The sequence below is a fragment of the Quercus robur genome, chromosome 6 (assembly GCF_932294415.1).
Source record: "Quercus robur chromosome 6, dhQueRobu3.1, whole genome shotgun sequence".
Taxonomy (NCBI): domain Eukaryota; kingdom Viridiplantae; phylum Streptophyta; class Magnoliopsida; order Fagales; family Fagaceae; genus Quercus; species Quercus robur.
The window spans coordinates 52017191-52033190 of NC_065539.1; the positions used below are offsets into that span (position 1 = coordinate 52017191).

The 16000-nt window shown below is 32.6% G+C and overlaps 2 protein-coding genes and 1 long non-coding RNA gene across 5 annotated transcripts in view; 1 reads left to right on the plus strand and 2 right to left on the minus strand.

Moving 5' to 3' along the window:
• Positions 1 to 16000, minus strand: part of LOC126689388 (G-type lectin S-receptor-like serine/threonine-protein kinase LECRK3) — a 95620-nt gene that overhangs the window by 61004 nt on the left and 18616 nt on the right. The gene's annotated exons all lie outside the window — the stretch shown is intronic.
• On the minus strand, positions 106 to 2331 carry LOC126689392 (peroxidase 3-like). Its single transcript, XM_050384570.1, has 4 exons — positions 2040 to 2331; positions 1545 to 1736; positions 908 to 1073; positions 106 to 677 (listed from the first exon to the last, which is right to left on the minus strand). The coding sequence occupies exons 1-4, from the start codon at positions 2247 to 2249 to the stop codon at positions 262 to 264; spliced, it is 984 nt and encodes a 327-aa protein (XP_050240527.1). The 5' UTR covers positions 2250 to 2331; the 3' UTR covers positions 106 to 261.
• LOC126689396 (uncharacterized) lies at positions 6928 to 9684 on the plus strand. 2 transcript variants are annotated; one of them, XR_007644512.1, is made up of 3 exons: positions 6928 to 7256; positions 8162 to 8988; positions 9451 to 9684. It is a non-coding gene; the product is annotated as an uncharacterized LOC126689396 (long non-coding RNA). The 2 variants fall into 2 exon arrangements; XR_007644511.1 differs by having other exon boundaries at positions 6937 to 7256; positions 8162 to 8250.

Consider the following 16000-nt stretch of genomic DNA (forward strand, 5'->3'; position numbering starts at 1 on the left):
TTTTTTTTTTAATGTTAAACTTTGGTTACTTTATAGAGAGAGATAGAGATGTGATAGACAATTTTTATTTTTTATGATAGAGATGTGATAGACATTGGTATGGTATAAAGTAAAATACATAAAGTGAGATAAGATTTTTATTGATGGATAATCTTGCTTGGCCTTACGATAAGTTCATAACAGGTACATCAATAAAACTATTCATAATACCACAAAAAGTGAATAATAACTCACTTGTCACACTTATAAACCAACTAGCTCTCAAGGATTCACCACACTACAGTTCTTCCTAATCTCTCCCGAACTTCCTGTAAGCACTTGAATGGCTCCCATCTTCATAATTGATTGAGCAAACTCCGTGAAAAAATTCTGAGAGTTAAGCAGCTCATTGACATTGTAGGTAGCTTCACTGTCAGTTAAAAGTGCAGCATCAGATTGGAAAAGACCTTCGTTTTGCTTCAAGATATTGAAATAATTGTTGTCAAAGGATAGGGGGCTTCCAGGATCCATTGGCACAGTAGTTACATTGTTTGAGAGGCTTTTGCATTGGGTTTTCAAGAAAGCATCATAGGTTGAGTTTAGAGAAGGATCTTCATCATTTTCATCATTTTTTCCTGTGAAATTGTATAGCCTTTTGCTGAAGAAATTGCAATGCCCAACACCAATTGTATGTCCACCTAACCAAAATTCATTTATAAATCTTTTGGACACAGCTCAAGATATCATTTTGAAAGAAATAGATTGTTACTACTTAAGACTACTAGCAATAGGGCTTAAATTTTACATCTACATTTGTAATATAATAATACTTTGTGAACACAGAATTATTGAAACCATGTTATCATATTCCAAGTTTATTATATAAACCTTCCCCCCCCCCCCCCCCCCCCCCCCACAGAATATTTACCTGATAAAACAACAAGATCATGAACTGTGAGGCTTTTGTTAGCAAAAGATTGTTTCAAGGTGGTGAAATTGAAGAATGGTGATGGGATGTTGGCAAGAGCCTCTGACTGGCGTGATATGATTCCATCCCTTCTACCGGTAAGTACATCCCAAATTGGTCTTTGAAACTGCAATCGTTTCCACAAGCACTTGATTATACCTAATGCTAAAATTCAGTATGTTATTTAAAAAAGAAGACGACAGAAAGAGCTTGAGGTATAGCATCTTGCTAGCAAAATTAATTTATAGAAACTAAAAAGGTAGATTTTCCCTTAAAAGATAACATAAACTAGGTGAACTGGTGCAAAACTCAAAAAGTATCCTCTTCATTTGAAACGGATCAGTTTCGTAATTTTAAATAAATATCAGAAATCTATATATATATATATATATATATATATTTGTAGCATCATATCATATAAAATTATAAATGACATGACATTTTATACACTGTTAGATATATTAGAAATAAAATCTTACTCATGAATTTGGTTAAAAACATCAACTTCACCAGCTTGGCCTGGCTTTTCAAACCAAACACATCCCACTTGTGCTACTCTTTTGTTTCCAAGTCACACTAGAATATTTCCAATACTTACTTGGTAGGAAACCGAGTCTCTAGCAGCCAAAGCAACAATATCTGCACAAGAAACTACTCCAGGACAAGTGTTCTCTAGCTCAGCCTTCACCTCATCTATTATGTCAAATCCTGCCAAAGATAGGTTTGGAACTGCTGCCTTCTCAGCCAAGTTATTTTGGGTAGAGTCTATCAGTACAGAACCATCACAACCCTGACACATTATAACCATTCAAGACCTTAAATGTCTGGTAAACATATAACAATGCATGTGTCTCCTAGTATGAGAAATGAATGCTAGCTATGAATGTAACTAACATGACCCGTTATGATTTAAAAAATATCACTTCCACCTAAGTTTACTAGTGACAATACTTTTATTATGTGTCAATTATAAAAAGTCATGTTAATAGTTGTAAAAAATATTGTATTCTTAGATTTATTGTAATTTTAGGACGTGTATCATAAGGAGGGGCATAATTCATGAAAAGAGAGAGAAGGGAGAGAGATGAATTACCCTGACAAAACAATCATGAAAATGCATCCTCAGAAACTTGGCAGGCAAAGTTGAATTGCTTGCCACACGGTTCCATATGATTTCCTTCACAATTTCCTCAGCATGGGGACAGCTCTCCTCATAAAAATGCATTCTCAACTGTCCATGACAAACTCCTAGAAGCCCAAACACTGCTATAAAGATAAAGTGGGAACTCAAATTAGTATTCATCTCTCTCTCTCTCTCTCTCTCTCTCTCTCTCTCTCTCTCTCTCTCTCTCTCTCTGTTTCTTTGCTCTACTACATACTTTTCCAACACAAGCATTGCATCCTTAAATAGAGGTAATGGTCTTCTTTCTCCGAGTAAATGGTTTCGGTATAGGAAGGTAAAATTAATTTAAATAATGTTCAATCTGCATGTGGTTGATTTTGAGATTTGTGATAGAGAGATTGTTTGACTTGGCTTACCACTTTTTATATATTTCTTTCTTTGTATTAGTTAAAATTACCTAACATAGCAAATAGATTATTTAGGGGAACAACGTCAATTGGTTAGGGCAGTTATATATATATATATTAATTTCAATTGTCAATGTTGTGTATAGATCTACCTTAGACATTACAATGTCGATCTTTCTTTTCCTTATCAAGTATGATGGAAGAAGCTGATAATTTTTAATCAAGAAAGACACATGCCGAGAATAGTATTTTGACATGTTTTTCATGACAGACATGACCGATTCTAAAATTTGAGGACTTAATTGGCTGTCGTTATTATTACATATGTTCTTACGTACTGTACGTAGTGTAGGGTCAGTGACTCAGTGCTTCATTTCTTTGCTGACTTTGTATGCTTTTGGATTATAATTATAAGCTAGTTTATTTCTTCTTCTTCTTTTTTCTATTATATTTTATTAACAGTACAGCAAAAAACTAAATAAATTATTTTCAAACAGTAGTGTGTTCTTCACTAAAAAAATACAAGAGGAAGCATAGTCGAACATGCATGCTTTATTCTTGGAAATAAACACACACTAAGTTCTTCTGCATTAAATTAACAATCTGGCTGGTGGGAGCCGTTTGAACTAATTAACGCAAATTTAGTCGAATTTGTTGCATCCTCTATCAAGGTTTCTTTGCTAGTTGTGCAAGGGATATAGCCTACATGCCTTTTCATTTTTCTATGATGTGAAAGTTTACAGAATCTTAGCCTAGTGACTAGTCAAAGACTACTGTCTCAAATAAGATAATTTCATTTCTTTTTTATCTTTTATTTGGGTTTTATTAATTTATACCTTTAAGACATATATTAGTAAATTATTTTATGAAACTTTTTATAGAAAAATTTAAAAAAAATGACTAACTTTTTTGACAAATTTCTTAATTTGATGATAATTTTTATTTATTTTATATGGATCCGGTTAATATATATCTTTAAAGAAAACATTAATAATTCATTTTAGAAACATTTTACAGGGAATTGAAAAAGTTCTAAAAAAGAATTTGTAATTTTTTATTTTTTCCATAAAAAATTTCATAAAATAGTTTAATATTGTATGCCCTAAGGGTACATGTTAGTAAAACTCATTTTATATAATCATATTTATAAAAATACTTGTATCATGTTATCTATTTCATACTACATTTATTAAAATATCATTTTTTTATCAATTTATTTATTACTCCTTCAAATCAATTTCTCTCTCTCTCTCTCTCTCTCTCTCTCTCTTCCTCTTTTTCTCTTTGCATATGAGTAAAAAAGTATTAAAACTTAGATTTGTATATTAATAATAATAGTGTATATTTACAAGATTGTGTAGCAACAATTCAAATTTATAGAAGTTTACATAGATTGATATGGATGATTTTTTGGAGTTTGATGAGCATAATTTACCCTTTATAATATTATACATTAACTAATATGAGTGCTCTTATGCTTAATATGAAACTTTTTGATATTCAAATCTGACTATTTCTCCCATGATACTAATAAGAATTTTTTGACATAGTAGGAAGCATACAATTTTTCAGATTAAAGCCAATACCTAACCTTGTTGATAAGCTTTTTAGACTTAATTTGCTATCTTTTATGATACATTATTCAAATAATTAGTTGTACAGCCGATGTGGACAATAGACACCTACAAAAAAATAAAATAAAATAAAATAAATTATATATGGCCATTGATGTAGCGCTCATCAATGAACATCCGATGATTAAGTCAGTAAATATTATTTGAAATAAAGAAATATTTTTCATATATCACATCTATGTTGTTTTTCTTTCATTTATGTAAGATCTTTTTATGGCTATTTTTCTAAATCCTTTTCATCATGGAGAGTTGTAATTATTGACATGATTTTTTTTTAATATATATGATTAATTAATTAGTTGATTGGTGTTTGGGTAGGTTAAGATGAAATCATCACCGCCTTTGCTTGGTTGCTCAAGCTAGGTTGTCTGAGATGGATTGGTGACTGGACCGAGTAACCGTGTTAAGGTTGAATTCAGCTGATAAAAAAGATCAAATGTGACTAAATCCATATTATTTTGTATTGACTTTTTAGTTAATCCCCAAGATATATTCATGTTTACATGGTTTAATATATATGATTAATTAATGAGTTGATTGGTGCTTGGGTAGGTTAAGATGAAATCATCACCGCCTTTGCTTGGTTGCTCAAGCTGGGCTGTCCGAGATGGATTGGTGGCTGGACCGAGTAACCATGTTAAGGTTGAATTCAGCTAATGAAAAAGATCAAATGTGACTAAATCCATATTATTTTGTATTGACTTCTTAGTTAATGCCTAAGATATATTCATGCTTACACGGTTTAATATATATGATTAATTAATGAGTTGATTGGTCTTTAGGTAGGTTAAGATGAAATCATGACCGCCTTTGCTTGGTTGCTCAAGCTGGGCTATTCGAGATGGATTGGTGGCTAATCCGAGTAATTGTGTTAAGGTTGAATTCAGCTAATGAAAAAGATCAAATGTGACTAAATCCATATTATTTTGTATTGAATTTTTAGTTAATGCCCAAGATATATTCTTGCTTACATGGTTTAATATATTTGACTAATTAATAAGTTGATTGGTCTTTGGGTAGGTTAAGAAGAAATCATCACCGCCTTTGCTTGGTTGCTTAAGTTGGGCTGTTCGAGATGGATTGGTGGCTAGATCAAGTAACCGTGTTAAGGTTGAATTCAATTGATGAAAAAGATCAAATGTGACTAAATCCATATTATTTTGTATTGACTTTTTAGTTAATGCCCATGATATATGCTTACACAGTTTAATATATATGATTAATTAATGAGTTGATTGGTCTTTAGGTAGATTAAAAAGAAATCATCACTGCCTTTGCTTGGTTGCTTAAGCTGGGCTGTCCAAGATGGATTGGTGGCTAGACCGTGTAACTATGTTAAGGTTGAATTCAGCTGATGAAAAAGATCAAATGTGACTAAATCCATATTATTTTGTATTGACTTTTTAGTTAATGCCCAAGATATATTCATGCTTACACAGTTTAATATATATGACTTTTTAGTTAACGTACAGATTTTCTATCATTTTCTCCATCTCATTTATATATTATTTCTTCATTCATTTTTTATTCTTTTTTTAATCATCATTTATTCTTCCTATGTTCATTCCCAACAACTATATTTTTAAAATTTTTAACAACTATATTGAAAAAAAAAAGAAAAACTTTTTCAAAATTTTCAATAATCAAATTTCTCAAATGGTAATATTTCTTAAGGGATTTTTATTTTTATGAGTAATGCTACAAATACAAATTATTTTACAACATTTTTATAAACTATTGATATGTCTAGTTTTTTATTGGTTTTCATCTAAACCTACCATTAACACCACATTTTTATTTACCAATAACTACTCTCTATTCCATTAAAATATTATTTCTTCATTATTTCTTTATTCTTTTTTTAATATTTCTTAATTCATCTATATTTTTCAAATTCCAAACAACATTAACGATTTTTTTTTTAATGAGAAATGTTGCGTCTATAACATTTTTTCGCAATACTTTCACAACAAAATCTTATATGGTAAGTTGTTACTAGTTCTAATTTGAACCCATCATTTAAATTATTTTTTTACTCAACCAATATCAACTAATAATAATCTGTCACTTAAACTTTATTATGAAAGTATTGTGAAAATATCGTAGTAATGTTATTCAATTTTGACTTCTTATTTCTTATATTATTTTTCATTTCTTTCTTTAGTTTTTTTTTTTTTTTTTTCATCCATACGTTTTTTCTTTCTTTTTTTTTCTCTTGTTTTTTCTCCTCCACACACTTACACCTGCCCCTATATCTACCTTCACTCTTTTTTTGACTTTTTGTTTTTCTAGTTCTTGAGCTCCAGACTCCAGAACATAACCACTTCTCCCTCTCTCTTTCTTTCTCTTTCTCTTACACACACAAATTTCTCTCCCTCTATCTCACAGAAACAAATTGTAACACCCTGACCCAATTTTTTATAATTAAACTATGTGTTTAAGTGGTTAAGTATTATTAATATTTTAAGCCACTTACTTACAAAAATTAATATAAAAGTATTTAATAAACATATTATTTTATAATGTCATTGAATAAGAAATTGTAAAGATTATAAATAATTGAAATGGCTATTTGTATTATAAATATATACTTAGCATGTACAAAAATATATTAAGTGGGTTAAGTTATTACATACATAGCTAGTATTTTAATTAAGCATGATACATGAGATATATATATATATATATATAGAGTTGTTGGTGTTTTAACTATGTATGATGCATGAGATATTATAGAACATATATACTCTTTTAATGTGATGGATATAACTTTATAAAGGTAAGGATATATATATGTGTGTGTGTAAAGTGATATTATTATTTGTAAATGAGTGTGAATGAAAGAAAGTTGAAAGTGGGTGGGATATTTCTTTCCCTAGCCATACACGTATCCACCCCAATTTTCCACTTCTCTTATCTGATTTTGCTGCCCCAAAAGTCTTCACACTTTTCTTATTTTCTTGGCTGCATCAGATCAGAAGTCCAGCCCCTCTTTCTCTACTCCTTTTCCTCTTTCTTTGTTCTTCTTTCTCTCTTCTTCCTTTGCTTCTACACGGCAGCCCTCCCTTTCTCACCAACACAATATATTCCTCTCTAAAGAAGAAATTAAAGGGTTAACACTAAAATTTCAGCTTCCAAGTTTGTGGGTAAGTAATCAAACCTTCATTTGTTTATTTCTATTTCTTTATCTTCTATCCTAATTTTATAGGCTGAATTAAGATTCTGTTTTAGTGATTGAAGGTTTGATGATATTTTGATCAATTGAATTAATGCTTATTAGGGTATTTTAATATGTATACTATAGGTATAAAAATACCCAAATTAAATTAAGACCTATTGCTATTTGTTGATGATTTTGTAAGATTATGTACTGAAGCTGTCTCTGTGACAGATTTGATGTTTACTACAAGAAAATTCTGTATTAAATCGTATTTTATGAATTAGGATGCAAGGTGTAGTTTTTATGAATTCTAAGGCATACATGGTTTTTATAGAAGTGGTCTCACAGCATTTGGATGAACATAAAAATAATGGCTTAATTTGTAAGTTACAAGAAATTCTGTCAGGACAGTTTTGAGTATACTGTCTTGTGTGATTTTTAGTAAATTATTGGTTTATGCTTTGACTCCGAAATTTTATGGTACATACTGGACATACAGGGGAGTAGTTATGTAAAATTTCATGACAATTGGATGTATTTGGACTGCCCGTTTGTATTTTACAAATGGGTCATATGCTGCTGGAATAGAACAGTGAACAGTAAGGGACATGCCTAACTTTGAGGATTTAATTCTAAAGTTAGGGTGAATGTTTTGAGCTATAATTTAATATGCTCATCCTTTGGTGTGTTAGAATCATATATAAATTTTATGAATTGGTTTCTCTATGATTTAGTACATCATGTTGTCTGATGAATGCATTTTGTGTTTGTGTGAACCTCTTTGAGGTGGGATTAGGACTTCCTTGATTCTAAGAGATAGGCTTTGAGATGAATGTGTAAGTCTATGACAAGGAAATTATAGATAGTAATAAGCTTTGATTTATGGTTTAGGTGTTACCAGTATCCAAGTTTAAGCTCCGTCGACTGTAGGCTCTCAGTTCCTCTGCTTTCAAGTAAGGGATAAGTTATATAGGCATTTGGTAAGTCATGAGGTTATTTTAAAATATATTATGCATTAAAATGTTTTTGATTAGAGATATGACATGTAATAATTATTCTGACAAAGATATGTTCGTGAGCTTTCGAAAAACTTATGTATATGATTTAAGCATATTGATGCTATTATTGATTCCACGAACATGATGTTTAAAGAAAAGAATGGATATGTTATTATTATGAAATGTTATGCAAAATAAGAAGTTTCAGTATGATGTAAAACTATGAAATGTTTTCGGGTTATGTCCTCTGGTGATCTGAACTCGGCTAGTAGGGGTTAATTACTGGCTTTCCATGGAAAAATGTTATATGTTTGGCCATTTAAAGTAGAGGAAATGGGGCTACCTGTAACTCTAGGCCATTTAAAGTAAAGGAAATGGGGTTGCCCGTAACTCTAATCTGAATAAGGCCTTCTCCCCAATGTGTACGGACGGCGGGGAGGAACAAAACCTAGAGGAGATGTGCCATCAGGCCTTCCAAAGGGGACAATATCATACACATAAGGGCACCCAAATGTGATGAGGCCTTTTCTGTACAGCTTATCAGACATGGACTAACCAATATGTTATGAACAGCTATGTTATATTATTAATCATGAGAGAATTATTTTGTTTAAATGCATTGTGAAAAGTGAAAGCTCTCATGGCAAGAAGAAGTTTATAATGAAAAGAAAAGCTGTTCATTGAAGATAAAAGTTTCTGAAAGTCTGTTATGCTATAAAGGTAAAGCTTCTGATGAAAGTACAAGTTATGTTTAGAAGTTATCATATACCTTTTCTTTATGAAATGTTAAGTTTTATGACTATGAAAGTTATAATATTTTTTGGAAAGAGGTTTATAAAGAAAGGTTTTCTTATTGGGTCAAGATATTTCTAGTTTAATATAAAGTTGCCAATTAATTGATTTACGTTAAAATGATTATCTTGTAATGAGAATATATGTGGTGACTTTGTAGAAAATGATAGAAGTTTAATCCGAAAGGTTTTGGTAATATTAATCTGATAAGAAAAAGGAGAACAATTATTTTCCTATGAAGAGCGTATAAATAGTATAAAATACTATGCATGAAAAGATGTTCTCCTATCTGAATAATCATAAAATGAAATGATTTACATGCATTCTTATTGAATTCTCATATATCTTACCTTTACTGAGTTGTGTAGCTCACCCCTTCCACTCTTTCAGTTAGTAGGTTTTATTTTGGAGCAGAGGGAGCCTTAGTCGAGTTTGGAAGGAGCTGGTTTTAGTTTTATATGTATAGATCCTAAATTAGCAAAATGATGTTTAGATTTGTAGCATTGTTTATTTTAGGATCTAATGAAAGTGTATACCTTAAAGTATTAAGAGATGTATTATGTTAAAGTATTAAGAGATGTATTATGTGAAAGTATGAAATTAAATGACTGGTGGATTATGTTATATTTTGAGTACGGTGTAGATGCTCTGACTATCAAGTGAAAAATTATATCAAGAAGTAAAGAAAATTATTCTGAAAAGAAAAAGAAAAGATTTTGGAAAAATTTACTAAAAGTTAAGTTGATTCTTGTTACTATCAGGTTTAAACTTGATATTAGCATGCCGGTCATGGTCACAAATCCGAGTATCGGGTTTGGGGCGTGACACAAATTCTCTCTCATACACACATAGATCATTGGCAAAGAAGTGGAGATCGGCGTTCTACACAGATTGGTGTTCTACATTTTATTTATTATTTTTTTTTGTTCTGGTTTGATTAGTTTTATTTTATTGTTCAGATTTCATTAGGCTTATGAGAAAGATTGTTTTTGTGTTTCAAATCTTTCGAATGGGTTTTGTGTTTTTGTTTTGATTGTGGTATGTTTTAGTTTGTAACCGTTGAGATAGAGAAGCACAAGAGAGTGAAGAACGAAAGAGAAAAAGAATGAGAGAGAAAGAAATTTTTTTTTATTCAACTGGGTATTATTTCAAGGGAGAATATTGTTTAGAGTTGCTACAGTGTTTTCTATATCTAGAGAAGCAATGTAGCAACTTTAAAAAATATTTGGAAAAATTTTGCATTTAGAGGATCTATTGGAGTGTGAACAGTGGGATTTTTTTCTCCAAAAAATAGATATAGATAAGCTATTGGTGATGCTCTAAGAACATGTACTACGACTTTCTCAAAAAAAAAAAAAAACAACATGTACTACAACTAACTTTTTGGTGCAATCAAATTGTTTGCTTAAATAAATAAATAAAAATATATATAATTTTTTAGTAATGCTAGAAATACAAATATTTTTTACAAAAAATTTTACATATGGCTGATGTGGTAAGTAATTATTAATAAATGAAAAAGTAATGTTAATGGTGTAATGGAGTCAATACCGTACCAGCCAATACGGCTGGTATTTTCCCTACCGGAGCTTAAGACGGTATTGAAAAAATTGTGTTTTGTTTCGGTTCAAATACCGGTTATTCCGGGTTGTTCCGACTATACCGGACGAAATATCACATTTCAGCCAGAAAAATCATACCGGACTGGAACATGATTTTCATATCAAAAAGAAAGAAAAATTTTCAGATCCAATATCTTTCTCCCCTCTTTTAGTAACATATTAACTTATGGTCTCTCACTATGCTGTTGTCGCCACCAGAAAATCACCGCCACGTTGTTGGAGTCCCATTTCACTGATCTCCTTCTCCTCCCACTTCTTCATCTTCTTCATCAAATAACCCAGAACCTCTTTCTTGGCTTTTGTTTTGTTTTAGTTTGGCTTTTCAATTTCCCTTGTTTTGTCCTTTTTGTTTATGTGCTTGACAATTTACCCAACTTTTACTACTAAGAGCATTCGCATCAGGAAATGCCATCATATCCTATTTTACTATCCCAAAAAGTTACTTTATCAATTATACAATACCATTTTACAATACACCTAGCATCCCAACTTTTATTTTACAATACCATACATTAAAATAATATAAATTATACAATCAAATAATAAACAAATTATATCCTCTCTAATTTTCGTCTCTCTGCCACTCTCACCACACAGCAACCATCCTCTCAACCACACCACCTCCAAACATCCACCACCGTGATGCCAAAATCAATAGCAAAATCAAAACTCAAAATTCATAGCAAAATCAAAACCCAATCCACCGATCTCGCCACCCACCAATCTCCGCCATGCCAATCTCGCCACCCTCCGATCTCCACCATGCCGATCTCCATCATTGTCAACACCCACGCCGATCTTGTCAAAACCCACGCCGATCTCCACTGTCATCAAAACCCACAACCCACCATCATCAAAACCCACGACCCACCGTCATCAAAACCCACGCCGACCCATGCCTATGTCAATCACAAACCCACAACCACCAGATGAGAGAGAGAGAGGGTCATCGGAGAGAGCACGAGGTCTTGGGTTTGAAGAGAGCAGAGAGTAGATGAGAAAGAGAGAAGGAAGAGAGAGAAAAGAAGAGAAATAATGAGAGAGGAAAGAGAAATTTCAGGGTTAAAAAGGAGGAGAGAGAGTATTAAAAACTATTATTTTGTTTTAGAATTGAGCTACAGTGCAATTCTAAAGGTAGAATTGCACTGTACCACTATTGCAAATTTTTTTGCAATAGTTGATTTTTAGAAGTCCAGATGAAGCTTAGTTTTTGTGTGAAAATGGTAAAATTTTCCTACATATGAAAAACAACCCACTGTTTTTGTATTTTTTTTTTTTTTAATTTTTCAATTTTTTTTATATGAAAAACAAAATAAAGCAAAATTGAAAAAAATAAGCAAACAAAAACATGTTAAACAAAGCAATGCATAAAACTAGATGCAAATACATGAAGAAGGAGGAGAAGAGAAGATCAATCCATGGAGATAACACCAATGTTTTGGCGAAGGAATTCAAACTGTTTGCTATCAAGAGGTTTGGTGAACAAGTCAGCCTTTTGATCATCAGTGTGAATGAATTCAAGAGTGAGCGTACCATCTTCGAAAAGTTCTCGAATGAAGTGATGTCGAATCTCTATGTGTTTGGTTCGAGAATGTTGAACCGGGTTCTTAGAGATGTTGATGGCACTGGTATTGTCACAATAGATAGTAATATGTTCTTAACAAATACCGTAATCATGGAGAAGTTTTTGCATCCATAGAAGTTGGGTGCAACAGCTTCCAGCAACGATATACTCAGCCTCTGCAGTGGATAATGAGATGAAATTCTGCTTTTTGCTTATCTAGGAGACAAGATTATTACCCACATAGAAACAACCCCCGATGTACTCTTTTTATCATCAACATTCCCATCCTAATTAGCATCAAAATACCTAGCTAAGACATCATTTGTGTCCCTGTTGTACCACACACCAAAGTCGGCAGTGGTTTTGACATACTTTATGATTCTTTTCAAAGCAATCGTATGAGACTCTTTGGGATTACCCTGATATCTAGCACACACTCCTACAGTGTAACTAATGTCAAGTCTACTAGCAGTAAGGTAAAGAAGACTACTTATCATGCTTTTATAAAGAGATGAATCTACATTTTTAACTAACAAGTCAATAGTGAGTTTAACATTTGGGCTCATAGAGGTTCTAACAGAACTAGCAGATTCCAAACCAAACTTTTTCATAAGATTTCTTTCATATTTAGATTGAGATAGAAATATAGCTGAATCTTGTTGACGAATCTGCAACCTAAGGAAGTGAGTCAGCTCTCTAATCATGCTCATCTCAAACTCTCCTTGCATAAGTTTTGAGAAACTATGAGCAAGTTCATCCTTAGTCAACTCAAAGATGATATCATCAACACAGACTTGAGCAACTATCAACTCGTCATCTTCCCTTTTAATGAAGAGAGTTTGATCAGCCTTTCCTCTTGTGAACCTATGTGACAACAAATATTGTGTGAGCCGATCATACCAAGCTCTAGGAGCTTGCTTTAAATCATAAAGTGCCTTCTTGAGATACAACACATGATCCGAAAAGTGTGAATCAATGAATCCTTTTGGTTGAGCCACAGAGACATCTTCTTTAAGGAACCCATTTAAGAAAGTAGTCTTTACGTCCATTTGGTATAGCTTGAACTTCAAGTGACATACTAGGGCTAGGAGAATTATGATCGACTCCATGCGGGCTACTGGGGCAAATGTCTCATCATAGTCTACTCCTTCCATTTGAGAATATCCTTAAGCTACAAGACGAGCCTTGTTGTGGATCACATTACCCTCCTCATCAGTCTTATTGCGAAATATCCACTTTGTGCCGATGATGTGCTCACCCTCCAATCTAGGTACTAGAGTGCAGACATCATTCCTTTGAAACTGAAGCAGTTCATCATGCATAGCTTCAACCCAGCTTTCATCCGAAGAGCTTCCTCAACTTTAATGGGTTCAACCTATGACAAGTAACAAGAATAAGATACAAAGTTAGCAACGCATTTATCAACTGTACACTTCCTTAGTGTAAGTTCATTCATGTTTCCCACAATAACTTCAGGAGGATGATTCAATTTGATCCTGGAGGAATGTCCTTTCTCTTCATGGGTTTTAGAATCGGGTGAAGTAGATATGTCTGTTGAATTTTCTACAACATTTGGAGTATTGGGAGTATTAGGGGACACGGGCTCTTGTTCAACGATTTCTTGAACTTCCCTGGGCTCGAGAGGAAGAATCTCTTTGGGGATTTCCTCACTAAATTTCTCAGAACCAAAATCCAAAGATTCATCAATAACAACATTTAATGTTTCCATTACCTTCATGGTTCTTTTGTTGTATACCTGATAAGCCTTGCTTGTAAAGGAGTATCCCAGAAATATTCCTTCATCGCTTCGGGAGTCAAATTTCCCCACATTCTCTCTATACTTGAGAATGAAACAAGTACTTCCAAAAATTCTGAAATACTTCACATTTGGTTTTCTTCCTTTCCATAACTCATATGGAGTCTTCTTGGTGCCGGGTCTAAAATACACCCTATTTACCATATGACATGCAGTGTTAACGGCTTCTCCCCACAAGTTTCTAGCCACATCCTTGTTGTGCAACATAGCTCTAGCCATCTCTTGAATAACCATGTTCTTCTTTTCTACTACACCATTCTATTGAGGAGTAATAAGAGCAGAGAATTCTTGAGATATACCTGATCTCATGCAAAAGGACTCCATATATGAGTTCTCGAATTCCTTACCATGATCACTTCGAATTCGATCAATTTTTAGGCTCTTCTCATTTTTCAATCTTCTGCATAAGGCTTCAATGTGCTCAAGACCATCAGACTTAGATCATAGAAGGCTGACCCAAGTGTATCTAGTGAAGTCATCTACCACAACCATGATATATCTTTTTCCACCAAGAGACTCGATTTTAGTTAGACCCATAAGATCTAGATGTAGTAGCTCCAATGGTCTAGATGTAGCAGATGTCTAAGTGCCCGGATGTTTAGCTTTCATCTATTTCTCAAGCTGACATGGTCCGCATACCACATTGCTCACTCTACTGAGCTTTGGTATCCCCAAAACTGACTCGTGCTTAAATACAATTGAAAGATGTTTGTAACTAGTATGTCCCATCCTTTAGTGCCATAGATTTTCATTAGGTAAACAAATGCTATTGCACACAATATCAGCATTAGAAACCAAGCCATAACAATTGTCTAGAGTGCGAACGCCATTTATGAGTTTCTTTCTAGACTCATCCATGACAAGGCATTTCCCCTTTGAGAATAGTACCATGAAATCTTGATCGCATATCTGACTTATGCTCAACAGGTTCACTTTCATACCTTCTACATATAGAACATTTGCAATGTCTGGCAGTCCAGGTAGAGAGATGATTCCCTTTCCTTTAATATGTGATTTGCTCCCATCACCAAAAGTGACATTACCACCTTTCTTAGGCTCAAAAACCTTGAAGAGAGATCAGTCTCCAATCATGTGTCTTGAGCAACCACTGTCAAGGTACCACAAACACGTATTCATAACCAGACCTCCAAGTGTTGTACAGTGGCATAACTACCCAGCCTAATGATGTGATTTTACATTAAAGTGTAGTAAACTAGAGGAGTTCAATAATGTCATTAATTATCATAATATACGTGCACAATGTATCTATATATAATATCTAAAATTTGAAGCATGATATTTATTATTCTTATACTCCTATTGAGTTATATCAGCATAGCATTTTAGTCCATTTGATCCACTTTAGTTCATCTCGGTCTGCTTCGATCCACATTGCTCCATTTGGTCCAATCCATTCAACTTCAATCCATTTGGTTTATTTTAGTTACTAAAATTATTTAAAAATAAGAATTTTCAGAATGTGATGTTGTTTAGGGGAAATAAAAAAAAAAAAAAAACAATTTTTCTTTTAGAAACAAAAATACATGTATACACACACAAGGAAGAGGAAAAGATGTTCTAACACAAAAACACACCACAAACTCCACTCAAAACTCAAAAGTCATAGTAACTTTTAAGGAAAGATGGGAAAAAAACATAAATGACTAGTTTTTTTTTTTTTTTTTTTTGAGAAATTAATTGTATATGCTACTAATTAAGAAGAACATAGAGATGACTTTTTTTTTTTTTTTTTTTTTATAGTAATAAAAAAAGGGAGAAATATAGAGAGATAAGGTTTAAATAAATAAAAAATGGTCATTTTTTTTAGCATTTGTCTAGAATAAATGTCTTAGCAATTAATGGCATATGCTAATTAATAGAGAGAGAGAGAGAGAGAGAGAGAGAGAGAGAGAGAGAGAGAGAGAGAGAGAGAGAGAG